The 17,279-nt window shown below is 39.9% G+C and overlaps 1 protein-coding gene across 3 annotated transcripts in view; it reads right to left on the minus strand.

Annotated features, from left to right (window-relative positions):
- Positions 1-17,279, minus strand: part of CTNNA3 (catenin alpha 3) — a 540,285-nt gene that overhangs the window by 172,852 nt on the left and 350,154 nt on the right. For 2 of the 3 annotated variants that reach the window (XM_083740309.1, XM_083740310.1), the window contains one exon: positions 2,412-2,568. The exons of the other annotated variant lie outside the window; for it this stretch is intronic. In XM_083740309.1, coding sequence (XP_083596435.1) covers positions 2,412-2,568 — 157 coding nt within the window. The remainder of the gene's footprint in view (positions 1-2,411; positions 2,569-17,279) is intronic. 3 annotated transcript variants of the gene reach the window in all.

Genomic DNA, 17,279 nt, shown 5'->3' on the forward strand with positions numbered 1-17,279 from the left:
AGAAATGCTAGCAATCCAAAATGCCACGCACACAGCATCAGCATACAGAGTGTAGAATCCAATACCCTTTACAGAATCCAGAGCATCCTAGCTTGTATTTAAAGCTTTAACATCTGCAAAAGGGTGCTCAGTATAAATATATAAGCAAGATCTTCAGAAGGATCTGGCATTGAGGAACTACGTCCCACAAAACTCCTTCTGTTTCTCTCGTGGTTGTCAGTCGTGTCTCTTTATCCGTATTCCACTACAGACCATCACTTAGCTGTCTATTTCCCTTCTGACACCAGTATACCTCTAATCCAAAATGTCAGAGGGCTGGGCGGGTGGACAATTCTTTTGCACTGCCAAAGGCTCTTAGTGGTTCCCCATTGTCACTCAATGTCTCCACTGCACCAGAAGTGATTTCGTCATGCTGGCCACATGACCTGGAAAGCTGTCTGTGGACAAACACTGGCTCCCTCACCTGAAGCGAGATGAGCGCCGCACCTCATAGTCGCCTTTGACTGGACTTAATCGTCCAGGGGTCCTTTACCTCTACCTTCAATGTCTCTGCACTTAGCTAGCCCAGCCAGGCTGATTTGAATAAGCTAACCCAAGCATTCGTTGTCTGGCACAGTCCTGCAGCTTTTATTCCCCCCCCCCCCTTTTCAAACCCAAGAGCAGGTCCCTGTATCTTTTTTTGCAGCAAAGTATGGCACAAATGGCAGGCCTCTCTGCACCATACTGGTTATAGATTTCTTTTCTTTTTAAATTTTCAACCCCTTTCAAATCTGTCTGTGACTGATGGCGGGGATGGTGAAGGATATTCAAGCAGTGGAAGAGTTAAAAAAACCCACAGTATTTGATTGGGTTTAATGATGAATGGTACAAAGAAGACTTGTTCAAAAACTGGCTTCCCAAAGTCAACACAGTTAAAACAGAATGCCAGCCCTTTATCAGCAAGGTTAAGATCTGATAAAGTTTAAGATGCTAGACAGAGTAAGCAAGATACTCAAAACAATCATATTAGCCCATTAGATAGATAGATGATAGATAGATAGATAGATAGATAGATAGATGATAGATAGATAGATAGATGAGAGAGAGAGAGAGAGAGAGAGAGAGAGAGAGAGAGATGATAGAATAAAATAGTGATATGGTATATGGTCAAAAGCACAGAAATAGCTAAAGAGCCAAATCATGGTACACACTTCAGAGGACTGGGGGACATTCCCAGGGTTACTAGTCATTGACACATGACAAGGGAAAATCTTTCTGGCATTCAAATATAGCAATCCTCTCCAGAGCATATACCAGACTTCATACACAGAGCTTCTGCCAAAAAACACACCAACATCTGACAGCTACACAAGCCTAGCACACCTGATAATTAGAGGCCAGCTCACAAACAGCTTTTTTCAAAGACAAATCTGTGTGAAGGACAAACAACGAATCCACAAGGGAAAAAAGTGGTCCAAAATTCAAAGCCATTTTTGAATCTGATGTCAGAAATGACAATGGTTCTAAAAAGGCTACAGTGAGAACTGAAATATTTCTACCAACTTGTATCTGTTTGCTTTCCCAACCATGACACATAACCCCTCCTTAAATATGACACTATTCAACCTCTTTTTATGACTGTGAAAGATCCCACAAATGGGATCTCATGTGGACATTTATGTGTCAAAGCCCAAGTTCACATTGAAGATTCGATTCACAGCGCATAAACCCAGGGGTTTGGTCTCCTGAGCACCATGAAGTGTGTAATTGACATGGGAAGCCATGGGTGAACCCAGCCATTAATTCCCAAATTGGCTGGAGTGTCTTGACTCCCTGAATTTGTCCTGAATATTAATGGTTTCTTCTCAACCTTGCTGTTCTTAGATATTATTTCAGCAGTTTCTATTGACGTTTGTGAAACATGTTACACCCCTTTGCTGCTAGATGTGCCTTATGGCCAAGTAAGCATTTCAGAACATCTTTTCAATCACATACAATTATAATTACTTTCCCCTGAAAACCCAAGTGTGAGTTGGGTCCACTAATTAGCTTTTTATCTTAGTAGGAGTAATATGTGAACCTTTCAAAGCCTGCCTAGAAATGCTACTAATTTTCATTGAAGGCTAGCCCACTGGTGGGTTGCATGCTTCAAGCTGTACAATGTTTTTGCTGTAGCCGAGGATGAGGTGAAGGGAGCAACGAGCCTCTGCTGTCTTTTGCAAACTCCTACAGGGACTGGCAGCAATTGCATTCCTCTGTCTTCATATTCACTTTCCCTCACACTAATTTCACACCTGGCTAGATACTGGAGGCTGGATGATATAATGCAGCTTCCTAAGGGATTGTGTCGTTTCTCAGATAATCATTAAAAAAAAAAAGAGGGAGCGGGAAAGGTATCTCAACGGGAAAAGATGAAATCAAAAGCAGCACACCTGATACAGCAAGAAAGTCATCAATGCTTGTAATGTCATCCACAGCTTCAGTGAGCACATGTATGTGGTTCTCCCATGTGTTTTTATACATTTCCATGTTGTTTCTCACCACCTGGCTTTTGGGTTTGGCCGCAAGAGCTAAAGCAGCGTTGATAACCTACAGGAAAAGAAAATGCACACTTTTCTTTGTAAAATACCCTAAAACCAGGCAGAAAAGTATTTAACTACATTTCAGTTTTCCAAGCTCTACAACAGAAAAATCTCAGTTTTCACACCACATAGAAATATTGTGCATATGCTAACCTTCCTGGTGATTTTAAATTCTGTTAGGGTGAGGCAGGAAACAGCGTCAGAGAGTCTCAAATGGAAGACTAGCAGATAGACACAAGCATCATATCCTTTGCACTCATGACCATGGTAGATGGTCAGAGGACAGAGATGCTTACCTGCTCATCTTCTGCAGTGCCACCATCATGCATGGCCAGAAAGGGGTGTTGCAGCTACTAGCTCAGCAGCAGTCAGGTGACAAAAGGGACCCAAACCATTCTGCCTTGTCCTAATAAACTTGTTGTTCATGCATAGATTAGGCTTTCAGGCTGCCCATCTGCTAACTTGCCCCCCTGCTTTCTGTCTCACCTTCAAATCTTCAAACTGACTGCAAGAAAACACTTGTGGTTTTTATTTGTATGTGGAAGAGTCAATTATTTAAATAATTTTAAGAAGATGAATAGTCTGTTAGGTGTCAACAGAGCCTCTGAGCACCAGATACTTCCTGTAGGGCAGGCACAGATAATAATACTTACAAAATTTTAATTAGGTCAGGGTACCTGTAATGGCTATCTTTTAAAGAATAAATTAATACCTAATACTTTTAAGAGAAGTGATAAATAAAGACTGGAAGCATACTGGAAACCATCCTTGCTTTATAAGTCCAATTTTAAAGGGGTTGGGTTGGGTTAGGTACTGTATTTTCAGTTCATAAATCATATGACATAGACACATTACATGCCCACATGAGGCATGACCTAGGGAAAGGATGGAAAGTTAAATGCAACAGCAAAATCAAACATGTAGTTTTGCATATCTTTTTTGAAATTCTATCTAGAATTGTTTTCTTGTTGAGTAAGGAAGGCTCCCTGAATTTTCATTGCATTAAATTGCTTCCAGCTTTAAAATATACCAAGACATCAGTCCTCAAAACAAATACATTTTCTTTTAGGGAATATCCATTATTCAGATACTTTTCAAGTTAACGGTTCATTAAAACACAGAAATCTAAATCAGTTTCAAAAAGCTATTAGGTTTGAAGGTAAATCTTGCGTTTCTAATAGAGGTTTTTTTTTCCATACTAAAGCTGCCTTTGACAAACAGAACAAATAATAAAGAAAAATGGTCAAAAATTAAAAGCTACTAAACCATATTCTGCATTACACAGGCATTTATGATTCGCATTATTAAACAAATATATAACACAAAAAGAAATCTCATATGGCCCTGAATATATAAAAGGAGGTACTCCAAAAATTGGGAAAGCCTGAGATTTGAAGGCAGCTAAAATACTTTTTGTCAAAAACCAGGTTGGTTTTATTTTTTTCTTCTTTTCTCTTTTGAAAAAAACACCTGAGTAAAATGCAAGTCATTATTCAAATGTTTCTTAGTAACGTGGAATATATATATATTATAGTTCAAATTTTATTGTGCAATTAAACAGAACTGCTAAATAGAACAATATTGCTACATCATTCTCTCACACACAAATTCTATATTCCACCTTGCAAAAGGTAACAAGTTCATTTTTTCTAAAGGTGGCCATTTCTTCTATCAGAGCAATCAGTTTAAATGTTTGTACACAGGAATGTTGGTACTACCCCAGATATGATAGGATGCCAACCTTCATAGTCTGCCAATGCTGAGCACAGTTTGTGAAACAGCCTGGAAAGCTCCAGGTGATCAGAAAAACATGATGCCCCAGATATTATGGTCCTTCAGCTTCAGCACATGTTGCCCCACTGTCACAGTGCTGCCTGATGTGTTTGCAATGCCAGTTAGAATCCTAAAATCATAAAATTTCAGAGTTGGAAGGGACTCCAAGGGTCATCAACCCCCTGCAATGCATGCGTTTGTCCCAGCTTATTCTTTCCAGGCAGGCTAGGTGCCCCTGGAACGTTCCTAAGACACAAAGGCAAGACCCCTCCAGTGTCTGACCCAAACAGGATTCAGGGGTATACAGCCCCAGCACAAAGAGAGGCATAAGTTGACCACATGACATAAAGGGATACGAATTGCCATGCTTTCCCCATTCCCTCTGTCTTACATTGCCAGACAGTTTTGCATCTCAGCCTCATGGCAGGCAGTTTTGAGGCCAATGTAAAATCCAAACTCTACTTGGTTTGTGTCCTCTTTATACAGAGTCAATTCAGTAACGAAAACAAAACTGATATTTTTGTTTAGCTTCCTAATTAAGGGCTAAATTGTGCTCATACACTGCAATCCTGCACCATGTAAATAAACATTCTTTTTTCATCTTAGTATATAAATAATTCAAAGTTATATAAGCATTAACTAATAGAAAAGCATCCTTTGTTTTTGCTAGTTTAGCATTTCACTCTTTGAAATCATTTCACTGTCACTGAAGCCCCTTACACAAAACACTAGGGTGATATCTCTGAAGAGGTGACTTAAACTTCCAGTATAATGCACCAGTGCTGCTGAAAGCAATATAATATGGTTCTTTGCAGCAAAACATCAAACCAGAAGATTTAAGAGATTATTAGGAGGGCATCCTTACAGGGACACATACTTAGCGTATCCACCTGGTAGAAATTTGTCTTTGACATTCTACACACACTTTGAAAAATGCTTCATAGTAGGCATGGCAGGTAGAGAAGAGCACTGCACGCTAATGCCAGCCTTAGCCACCATCTATCTCCCCCTTCAAATTCAATATGTCCCTGGGCCAACACACCTTTTTCATAATTAAAACAGGTACAGGCAACCTGTCTCTTTATCAAACCTAATGCAATCCATTTTCTTAGTTTTCATTAAAGTGGTTTCTCTGAAGATTAAAAACAAAAAACAAAGCAAACCCCTCAAACTGAGGGCTAAAATCCAAAGGGCGAGATGCAGAATACTTTTCTGCCACTCTTTGCTACTGCAGGGCCTTGCACTGCATGAGAACCTGCTCCAGGGAAAACACTGAATACAGCAGTACATTGTTGTTGTTGTTTTTAAAAAAAGAATAATTTAATGCATAATTATAATGTTAATTAAAATGCTCTTTTACCGGGTTTATGTTGCACATTTGTTTTTAGATAAATATGTTATTGTTTTCATGTTGGATTTTTGGATACCTCTTAGGAATTTTTTAATATTAAGGACAACTAAATTTCTCTCCCCATGTGTGCCCTGCACCATCCCCAAATCTGCTCGAAAGGGTTGGGGGGGAACCCAGAAACAATTTAGGGGAGTGTGGGGAGGAGAGGGGCAGAACGTTCTGTTGCACTAGGAGAAATCCTTGTAATGACAAAGCATTCACCTTAGCACTACATTGAATACAACCCAATGTGGTTCAGAAACACTCTTACTTACTTATTACATTCATATCCCACATTTCCTCCGAGGTACCCAAGGTGGAGAACATGGCACTCCTTGTTTCCTTATTTATCTTCACAACAACCCTATGAGGTAAGTTACTCTGGGAGCTGGTGACCGGCCCCCAATCCTCCAGTGAGCTTCACGGCTGAATGGGAATGTGGATCCTGGTCTCACAGGTCAATGTCTTACCCTTTAACAATTACATCACTCTCGTTCTCCTTTAAACAAAATAAATAAATAAGGATATGAAGCTGGAGGTGAAACTTGTCATAACACTTTGTTTCCATGGAAGGAAATGCTTGCTGCTCACACTTGAGGAGGTAGGAATGGGCTCTGGCCAAGAGAGGCAACTGATGCTATTCTATTTCTTTGTGCACTTTGGGTCAAATTACATCTGAAGTGTGTTTCAGTTTCTCAGCATTTATAACAACATAATATGAAATTGCCTCCAGTTACAATTTATATGAAGAGAAACATGCTGCTTGAGTTAGCCTGATCCTCCATTCCCTTTCCCCTTTTCTTTTTTATGAAGAAAACCTTCTGAGACTCCACATTTAAACTCTTCCCTGGTCTCCTTGCTGGCCCTAGTAGGACCAACTTGGCCAGTTAGCCCTGGTGATCATTTGATGTTTACTGACTGGGTTCCCCCCACCTCCCAAATTTTTTTTGAATTTTTGAATTTTATTGACATTGATACTGCATTTATGTTGTATTTTATGCTGTTTTTAAGTCACATTTTAATCAATGTTTTATATTTGCTGTTAGCCACCCTGAGCCCGGTTTTTAAATCGGGAAGGGTGGGGTATAAATAAAAAAAAAATTGTTGTTGTTGTTGTTGTTGTTGTTGCTCAAAATGGCTGAATTATTTCTTACAACTATGGTTGCGCCAGGTAGCAAAGCAGAGTAGTCCTTTTAGGAACAATACTGCCCAGATACCTTTTCTGACACAGTTTTCTGTTCTATTTTTTAACAAACAACATAACATGACATTCCATTAGGTAAATGTGGAGGATGCATCAGATTTGGACCAGGCAGACTTAGGCTTAAATCCTTGTTCACAGATAAAGTTGTAAATTTTGTGTGTGTGTGTGTCCCCTGTTGCCCTCTAGATGTTACTTGGCCTCAACTCTCATCACCCCTGTCCATTGGCCATGTTGCATGTTGCTGACACAATATTGAGTTCAACAATATTTAGGGGAGTACAGGTTCCCCATCCCTACTTTAAATAATCACAGCATGAGCTCTCTTCTGCTTATTTCGGTAAGAGAATTAAAAAGCAAATTTTTGTTCCCTATTTCCCCCCACCCAAGTCAAATTCAAATGGCACCTTCCTCCTCACTAGCAAAATCACTAGCTGCAACAACCAGATACCAGTTCTTACAAAGATAATAGAACTGTAGAGTTGGAAGGGACCCTGAGGACCATCCAGTCCAACCTCCTGCAATGCAAGAATATGCGGTTGTCCCATACGGGGATCACACCTGCAACCTTGGCATTAAGAGTACCATGCTTTAACCAGCTGAGCTATATGCCTTCATGCATTGCTTCACCCATCTATCAAGGCATGTCACTAGAATTGTTAGCCTCTCCCATCCTCACTCCCGTAAGGCATCCAAGCCTTGAACAGTTGTATAGCACTAGTTTCCTTCCCCACTGGAGCATCTGCACGGTGGGATAAAATTTGTTTCAGCCTGTCCTGCAATCGTCTCAAACAGAAGGCATCTGCCAGAAACTGGCTACTGGCCATAATGGCTGTGCTGCCTCCACTGTTGGAGGCACTATACCTCTGAATAACAGCTACTAAGCATGGGTTTCCCATAGGTATCTGGCTGGCCACTGTGAGAGCAAGATGCTAGGGCTAGATGGGCTACAAGGATACAAAGTCACAAACAGACAGAACCATTGGTGTAAATGGTGTAAAGTGGTGTAAAGTGGTCTAAACACTGCGCTAGAGCAGGGATGAGGAATGTTTGGCCCTCCAAGTGCTGCTGAGCACCAACTCCCAGCCAGAACAGCATATGGATGAGTAGTCTAGCAACAACTGGAGGACCACAAGTTCCCCATCTCTGCACTAGAGTGACTTGCAAATGATAGATCATGGAGCAGCAGGAGGTTACCCGTGAAATGATGAGTGGCTTTTGGAAGAGGTTTAGAGTACCTGGGCTTTTTCAGGGAAACACTGGAATCCATATTCTAGAAATCTAGAAATTTGTTTGCAAATAAAGAAAGAGAGAGTGAGAGTGGGGAGAGGAACAAAAAATGCTATTTTCCCTGTAGCTTCAGGAGGAGATTTCAAAAACACTTGCATTCTTGATCATATTAACTGGTTTTGAAATAACGGACTGTGAAGCTCTTGAGCCAACCTGTACACAAAACTCCTTATTTAAAAAAACATTTGGTATTTCCTTGGTGAACAATTTAGTAACCTACTTGCACATAAAGTGAAAGGACAGGCTACGGTAGCTTGCTAGTATATGTTATATAATTTGCCTAGAGCAATCTTGGTTCATCACATTAAATATCCCACTTGAGAGATACATATGCAATGAAGACAAAGGCACAACTGTTAGCCCAGGGGCTGACTAGGAGTTTGCAGGAGTTGCTTATGATGCTCTTGGAACCGGAATTCCACAGCTGTGACCCTGGAGTCAGGTTCAGTCCTGTATCGGCTGTTTCAGCCTAAAATACACCATGGGCATTTGGCTTATTAACTTGCATTTTGTTTCTACTTCTGCGTTACTGTGCAAACCTACACACGTTTACTAAAAAAAATGCATATCATTGTGTTCAGTGGGGCTAGCTCCCTAGCGTTCACAGAACCAAAGCCTTCATAATGCAGATCTTATTATTGCCTGGAATACCACCTTGTGCATCTCCTTCTTTGTATTGATATTCTGTAAACAATCCAATAACCTATTTCTTTTTAGTCAATAGACATCTCTCTTTTAACTATCAATCCTAGTATTGTCTCCTGGAATGATATGCCTCAAATGCATTTCCTTATACCACAATCCTATAACCCCTTACTGTAATCCTATAATCCCATTTAATTCAGTGGAATTTACTTCTGAGTAAACATATATCAATTGAGGCTGCGCATCTCTTTCCTGTTTTGATTTTGCAATGTTACCCAGTTGCCCCTTCATATTGTGCAGAAGAAAATCAAGTATTTAATGATAAAGGTATGTGCAGTCTGTGCAAGGTATTCAAATGAACATTTTGCAACTTTTTATGGCATTCAAATAAAAGCAACACAACACGAACTGAACCTTTAGAATGCAGATCAGCAGCAGCCTGAGGACTCAATCTGGCATGGAAGTAATATTGGTGAAATAAATTTGTCATTTGTGATGTGGCCATAGGGTTAGGATTGGTATAGGACCAAGGAAAGAAATCCCATTAGAGCCTAATTAGGCTGTTTTCGCAGATTTTGCAAATATTATTCCATATGTTCCATATAGATTAAATCACATCAACCTCCTGCCTCGAATTCAGCCTTGTTCTTGCAATAATTAGGCAAATTAGAATCTTCTTTCTGACACTGTGCCAGCTCCCACTGATCTGCTTTACTATCCTACACAATTTCCAGGGTGCCTGCATGCATGTGCTATTATATTAGGTCAAGATCATTCAGTGATGTAGCTCCAGGTATTCTGAGGAGGTCTGTGTCTGATTCCAATATGGCTGCCCATGCCTTTAATGCAGTTTTGATACCTACTGAGCTGGATCTAGCCAACCAGTGTCACAATCCAAGTTTATCTGGGGCAGAGGAAGAATATCACTAAACTAAGATTGTATAATCCACTGGTTCGTCCCCCCACAGTTGTGCCACAATGTCACTGCTTCCAAATCTGACAGCTTCCATCATGCCCAGCCCCAGATTAATTGACTGCCTTTTATGTGACCAAATATCTGGCTGGTCTATATCCGTGCAGCAGTCAGGGAAAACCAGCATAGTAAAGCTATTCTCAAAGGCTACCTTCTATAACTTCAGGATAGTCCAAAACAAGGAGTAATTAGAGGCGAAATGCACTGCCTTTTGGCTAGAGCGTTGCACTAGGACCAGGGAGAATCCTCATTCAGTCTTGAGGCTCAATGGGGAATGCTAGGCTTGTCTTTCAGCCTAACCTACCTTACAAAATTATTGTGAAAACAATATGGTAGAAGGAACTATGTTAACCACCATGAACCCCTTTGAACAAGGGCAATATAAAACATAATCAATTAACAAATATTTACATTTTATTTAAAGTTGAACCTCTTTGTTTCACAATACCAGCTGATTAGGGTGTGTGTGTTTTTTGGTAACTCCCATAAGTATTAAACTTAATGATACTTGACCATTATTTGACAGTATTTGAGCAGTCAATTATCCAAATCCTTTTCTCACTCCCTTTTTAAAAAATGAGTCACTTCTCAAGCCTACCTAGATTCCAACAAGAGAGTTCATTCACACACATATATGAAATTGGCTGAGAACAGGCTCTCAAAGTTTGCCACTCACACGCAAAATTCAGGCCACAAATATGCATAGAAATTCTGAGAAACCACCCAACATTTCCCTTAAAAAGTCAGAAGTTTTTTGAAAGCATAATACACAATGTTTGTTATGTGTTTTAGTTTGAATTTAATTATTATTGTTTTTTCTTTTTTTAAAGAATGTCACCTATTCTGAACTTCTGAGATTGAATAAACTTTTAAAACACTACATAATTTGGGTGTTTAAAAATCTTTCACAGAGGGTAACACCATTAGTATTTTAAAGAGAGAAAACAGCAAAGGGTGGTGATTCAAGAGGCACATGGTTTTAAAACTGTTCTAGGCAATGATAAGATACTGTGGCCACAAGGCAGCCAGAGATGATACTTTTTAGTTTCTGCAGCTTCACTTTAGATTTGACCAGCTGTGGTTATTTTCCTATTTTAACATTCTCTTCCCACACTACACATTTTCTTCTATATTCCTCTACATTCTTCACACTGAGATCAGCCTCTGACTCATCTTTCCATCATTCTTTCTTTCTTTTTTTTAACCAATATGTGAATATTTGTAATAATGACTGGTTCATGACACTTATGCACCCTTGTAATATGAGGTGTTTTAACCTCTAGGTTTTTTAAAAAACTCCTTTCAGAAAAAGAATCGTTCATTATCAACACCATTTGATTCTGTTGACTGATGTGAGGAGTCCAGGGATCAGAAATCTTTATCCAGAATTGCTCCACTGAGAACAGGGAATGTAAAAATTGGATTTCCCCCTTACAGCCAAAGTAAATAAAATTTTCCAGCATCCAAGTGGATTAAGCCAGCCAAATTGCAGGGGGGGGGGGGGATGACGACTGATCTAGGGGATTCCTTCATAATCCATATTAGGGCAATACCTTTATTAGTTCAACTAAATGGCCAGTTTCCACATCAGTTTCATATTTGGGGGGTGGGTGGGCTGGGGGACTAACTACTGCTCTTTCTTATCTTGAAATAATTAAAAAATGTCCAAGTGTTGTGCATTCTTGCTTATTCTAAAAAACTTTCTGATTTTTTTGGTGTCCTTCAACATGATCCTCCAGTATAGGCCTTACAGATCATGCAACATGAGACTGCCTAGACTGCTGCCTGTGGAGTTCTGAATGGCTCTGTTTATTTGTTTTTTGGTTAAAGCTAGAAAAGTAGGATTCAGAAAAAAAAACTTGAACAAGGCTTTTAACTTTTCTTTTTTAAGCCCTCTGTTGTTGCACTTAAACAAAATAACAAGGAAAAGAAAACAGATTTCTTCAATGTTCCACAGGCAAGATTTTGGATAGCCTTTCTTCTTGCTAAGCCCATGAACCTAGAGAAACATAGAAATATACAAAAATATAGAGGTATAAAAAAAGATGGAGCTGTATGATACCGAAATGTTCAGAGGCAAAACAGCAACAATGGGGGCCCTAATCCAACTGGAGGCAGGGTTAATGACATTGAGCTTAAACTTGAGAGGGAGGGAAGATTCCTGAATCACCTCATCTGCCTCATTATTCAGCCTCTCCACAGAGAGCCAATGCACACCTCTACAATATATTTAAAGACAACATGTTTAAAAATCTCATCAGGTTACCTTTATTGAAGATAACCAAGTGACGCCATCAAGTAATTCTCAAAATCAATTTCTCTAAGCAACAGAGAATCCAGCAAACTGGATTTTTAAAAAATGAATAAAATAAGAAAAATCACCAGGAGGATGTTTGCGGCCAATTCTTCAACACATTAGGATTTCTTTTTTAAGATATGAGATTGATGAACTCCTTCCAATGTGGAAATTAATTCTAGACGCTGCTGCCAGAGCATAGGCCCTGCAGCCAAGCTGTTTGCTGAGGAGTGCTTTGGCAGCCAGGATGAAGAAATGTTCCTCAAGTGATACAGCGGCAGTGGAGTCACTCTACTAATCTAGCCTGAGGGACAGAGGAGAAGCCTCCATGCCAACACCTCCCTGAGTGAGAGAGGGGAGGGAAGAAGAGGATGGTTCTTTGCCCACAGCTGGCAAGCAAAGCAAAGCAAAAGATCTCCTTATCTGGATATCAAAAGAGGCAAGGAAGAGGATGTAATGAAATTTAACAGCAACTTAAATATGCCTGGAAATAGAAGAGATAGAAAAAGGTTATAGGGGTTTTATGAAAAAGGCAGAGAGTGGGAGGTGTAATACATGTGTGCAATAAAATGTCTGAGAGGGTTCAACAAGAGAGGTTTAAATTTGTATTTATTATTCCATTTATATCCCACCTTTCATCCAAGGAGCTGAAGTAATAAAATTCATGGTCCTCACTCCCTTCCTTTTTCTCTCACAGCAAATTTGCTGAGAGACTGTAACTAAGCCAAAGTCACCAGTGAACTTCATGGATGTGCAGAGAGTTGAGCCCTGGTCTCCCAGGTCATAGCCCAACAGTCTAACACATAGTCCACTACTCCATATTGACTCTCTCCCAAATGTGCCGTTAGTGGTAGATAGAATGTCCCATGACCTCATTTCTAAGATGTAATCAAGCTCAGTCTTCTCTTGTATTCCATGCCAGTGGGATTAGTGACCTTTGTATGACCCACTTCTAAAAGCAGGTGCTTCAGAAGTGGGTGCCTGAGGCTACATGTTTAACTATTGCTCATGGTCCCATCACATGTGCATCCCTCCCCCTAAGAACAACCATTCAATTTGGCTGGGAGTTCAAAGCTGGTCAGAAATGGTGCTGGTTGCATCATTCCTTCATGCAACATGGCCACAGGGCTTCTAGATAAGGTAGGATTGTCATATGTCCTCTTTTTCCAGGACATGTACCCTTTTTCAAGGGTATGTAAAATAAGAGTCGTCAAAGAGATCCATAGTTAAAAGTAGAAGTTGGCAAATGTGTCCTTTTTTGCTCTTCAAAACATGGCAATCCTACCATGTGTTAGGGTCAGAGAATATTGCCACTATTTTGATTGTTGGTAGTGGACTGCAACAGCTGTACCCAAAGACATGTTTGGTGATAATCCCAGGTGAGTACAAGCACTCATACCTTCTGTTGAAGATTATCAACTGGTCAAGATTAGCATAACAAATGTTCTTGGCTGGATTTGCTAATTTTCTTTGTTTTGCTGTATTATTGTTACTTATATGTCAAGTGCTGTAATATGCAGAAAAGCTTGAAACCCATTCTGATCCAACCAACCCAAAACATTTTTCTAATTGAGCTGGAATAGAAAATGCCCCTCTCCCACCAGTAAAGTTATTTTGACACTCAAGGCAGAAAATTCCACAAGCATCTCTCCCCGTTCTTGGAAGTAAAAATATAACAGTGATAAATAAAGAACAATTCACGGCCCTTAAGTGACACCCAAAATTAGCAGGACAGCCCTAATTCTGAAGCCTCGTGTGCCCAACCTCATTTAGTTAGCTTATAAAAACAGTTTAAGAAAATGCCTTAGTCAAATCAATACTGTATCTAATGGAGATGCTGTGAGAGGATGTATACAAGAAACAGATCGATTCTGGAATATTCCATAGGCTAAATTCAACTAAATAGTTGCACTACCTAACAAGTTGTGCTAGAGCAGATATGCTCACTTCCCCTACTTGTGTCCTACCCCCATCAGCTCTGAGGGGTTGGAATAACCCCCAGAACAGCTCATGAGAACAGAGGAGATTGTTCCATCCAGCTGGGAGAAATGTTTGCACTGATGGAAGGATCATAACAGTGCAATGCTGAATTCCTCCCCTTGTCTTTTGTCACTCAGACACCACAGCACTTACAACCCATTATTACATTGGCCTGGATCCAGAACAAGTTGGTTGCACTTAGGCCCCATTGAAATAATAATAACAAACCTGAGCACCATTGATTCCAATTGGGCCTAACTGTGAAGAACATGCTGTGATCCAACTCATAATAATTTCACAATGACTGCAAAACAAAACTCCAAGTGCTCTACTGGAAGAGCCTGAATCCCTTCAAAGAATGTTCAAGTTTGAAGCCTCACTGACGTGAATGAGGCTTCTGCCAGCAAAACACTTTATATCTAGGTAACATTTGGAAACAAAACATTCCAGCTCAGACTTCTGAGCTGGACAGAATGCATGTGCACAAGAGATAGGGAGCAGAAACATATGGGTGTCAATGCAGAAGGATGGAATCCTGCCTACAAATGCAAAAATAGACTAAATCAAGTCAGATGCTGGACAGCTTTGGTAGCTTTATGCCAATGTTAGGCTCCCATTTGTCTTACCTGGCATACACTACTCCCATTACTTGCAGGGTACAGCCATCCATATCAACGCTTCTGCTGCAGTAATGTGCAAGATGCAGATACAGCAAATCCTCCCCCTCCCCACAGTGTTTCAACTGCAAAATCTGTTGTCTTCATCAGCATTTGGCAAATGTAAGAATCCAAGGAGGAATAATAAGCATTCTTGCTCAAATGTGGCAATGCCAACCCATCTTGTGCTTTAATTTATATGCTAAATTTGCCCATCTGAAATCTCTTAATGGGTGTTGGGAAGAAGCTAACCATTACCAATGCCTCAGCTGATTTGTTTTCATGTATTACGGTACTGTTAAAACAAATTCATAGAGCACAAGCACAACAGCAATTTATCATCTCGGTGCTCCTGTCCTTGTGTTGTTTTATTGTTATAGTTTGCTATAGTTGTGGGCCTCTCACCTGCTCAAGCAGTACAAACTTCGACTTAAAGGGGAAACAGTTTACAATCCTGTGCCAGATTTAATCAAATTGTGGCTTCCACATATATTTGGAACTCTGTTCCCTTGTTTAAATCCCACCAGCTATGCAAGAATTACTGAGGTTGGCCACAGACAATCCTTTACTATAAGAGAGCCACATGTGAGCTTATGGAATACATGCACTGATCTAGAATGAGGTGGTAAAACTGTTCCTGGAGTACAGCTGACCCAAAATGTCTTTTTCTCACCCTACTTCTGGGGAAAAGAAGGCCGCTCTGCAGAATTTTATCAGAATTTTCTCCAGTTTTATGTTGTGGCAGGCACGCCCATCCCAACACACCAACACACACACACACACACACACACACACACACACCCTGAATAGAAAAAGAATTTGTGCTCCCACCACTGCAAAGTGAGCCCCACTCCTGAGAAGCTGTTGAACTATTTATCCTCCCACTGCCACAAATAGGGTGCAACATTTTGAGGTGCCATTTGCATACAGCTCTATCCTAGATGATATCAGGATAGAGACTGTATAATTGGATGCTTCTACCTTGGGGGGGTATCCTGCACATAGAAAATTAGATGTCAGAGATAGGGGTTTTTAGCTTAGACCTCTCACTCTGCCTTGGATGTCATAGAGAGACATTCAACAGAGCTCCAGAGGAAGATCTCTGCTCACATGATAGGATTTCCTGTTCCTCTCTTACCCAAGAAACCTCATGTGCTGCCTGCAAATAGGCCCTGGAGGATCTCCCAAGCCTATGGAGTAGATTTGGGGGACACACAGAGGGGGTGGTGAATCCATTCTGCTAATGGTGTCCAATCCTGTGGTGAACAGGTATCATTCATACTGTCCAGGAACAGTTTTGCCACTAATCAACAGGCTTGTCAGGAAACAAAAGACACAATTCCTTTCCATTCTTACACTAAACTACACCTTGAATCAATTGCGAAATTTGGTACTTTGCAATCTGATATTTTCATCATGCTGCCTAGAGGAATCCTGACTGCAAACCCACATTATGTAGCTCAAGTCATTTATGTTTGTTCTGCCTACATAGAAAGAAAACAGTCATGAGTAAATGAGGAAAAGGAGTACACAATGAGAACGACTGAATTTATGGTCCTATTAATTTCTACGGAAACAAGTTTAGTTATTCTTGAACTTTCCTCAAATAAAGTAAGGATCTGGTCAGTATTATTTTGCTTTAATTAAATATAGATTTACTGGATGCACTTACACCAAACTCAAATTACATGTTGAAAATAGGCTTGTTAATAAGAGCAAAATAACAAGCTTTGCATTAGCCTATTGCTATGATTGAATCTAAGCTCAAAATGCCACCAAATATAAAGAGATTTCCAATTTTAATATGATTGTGATTGCTAATAAATGGAACACAAATATTCCCTAATAAACAAATATGATTCTTTTCTTATTTTTAGAAAAAGGGCTTGGTATCAGTACTATTAGAACTTTTTATGATCTAGATATATGAACTTTAAAAATAATGAGATGAATCCACAGAAGGCTTCATCTCCTATGGTCTCTGATGAACAAGAAAGGAAATTTGACCTTATAAACTGGGGAAGGGAAGGAAATAATGCAATTTTGAGTGCAATTACCTTTACACTTCCTTTTAGCATACACTGCAATATTCTATCTTGTCTTGCAGAGACATGATGGCTTTTGACACTCCATTCCAAACCACATAAATTAACAGGCAAGGGTCAAAAGTGCTATAAGGTGGGAGATACATGATCAGATCTCCCAACCTTTTTTTCTTTTACATCAAAGGAGGAGAAGGGAGCAACTAATGGCCAAACTATATGTGACTTTTATTACATAGTTTACTCTGGATTGCAAGTTTTTTTTTCTCTTTCTCCTGTGCTAGCAATTATGAAAGAAAAAGCTTTCATTCAAGGGCAAACTGTACGATAAATGTCATCTGTCATTTAGTCTTAATTCAGTCAAGGAAGAACTGCTGGGGGAGAGGTCAGTGAATACCTCCCCCCCCCAGTAAGCCAAGAAAATCTTTAATGAAAAATATTTCAAACAAACCAACAAACAAAAATGGTTCTG

Source organism: Podarcis gaigeae (assembly GCF_964106915.1).
Source record: "Podarcis gaigeae genome assembly, chromosome: 5".
NCBI classification, from domain to species: Eukaryota; Metazoa; Chordata; class Lepidosauria; order Squamata; family Lacertidae; genus Podarcis; species Podarcis gaigeae.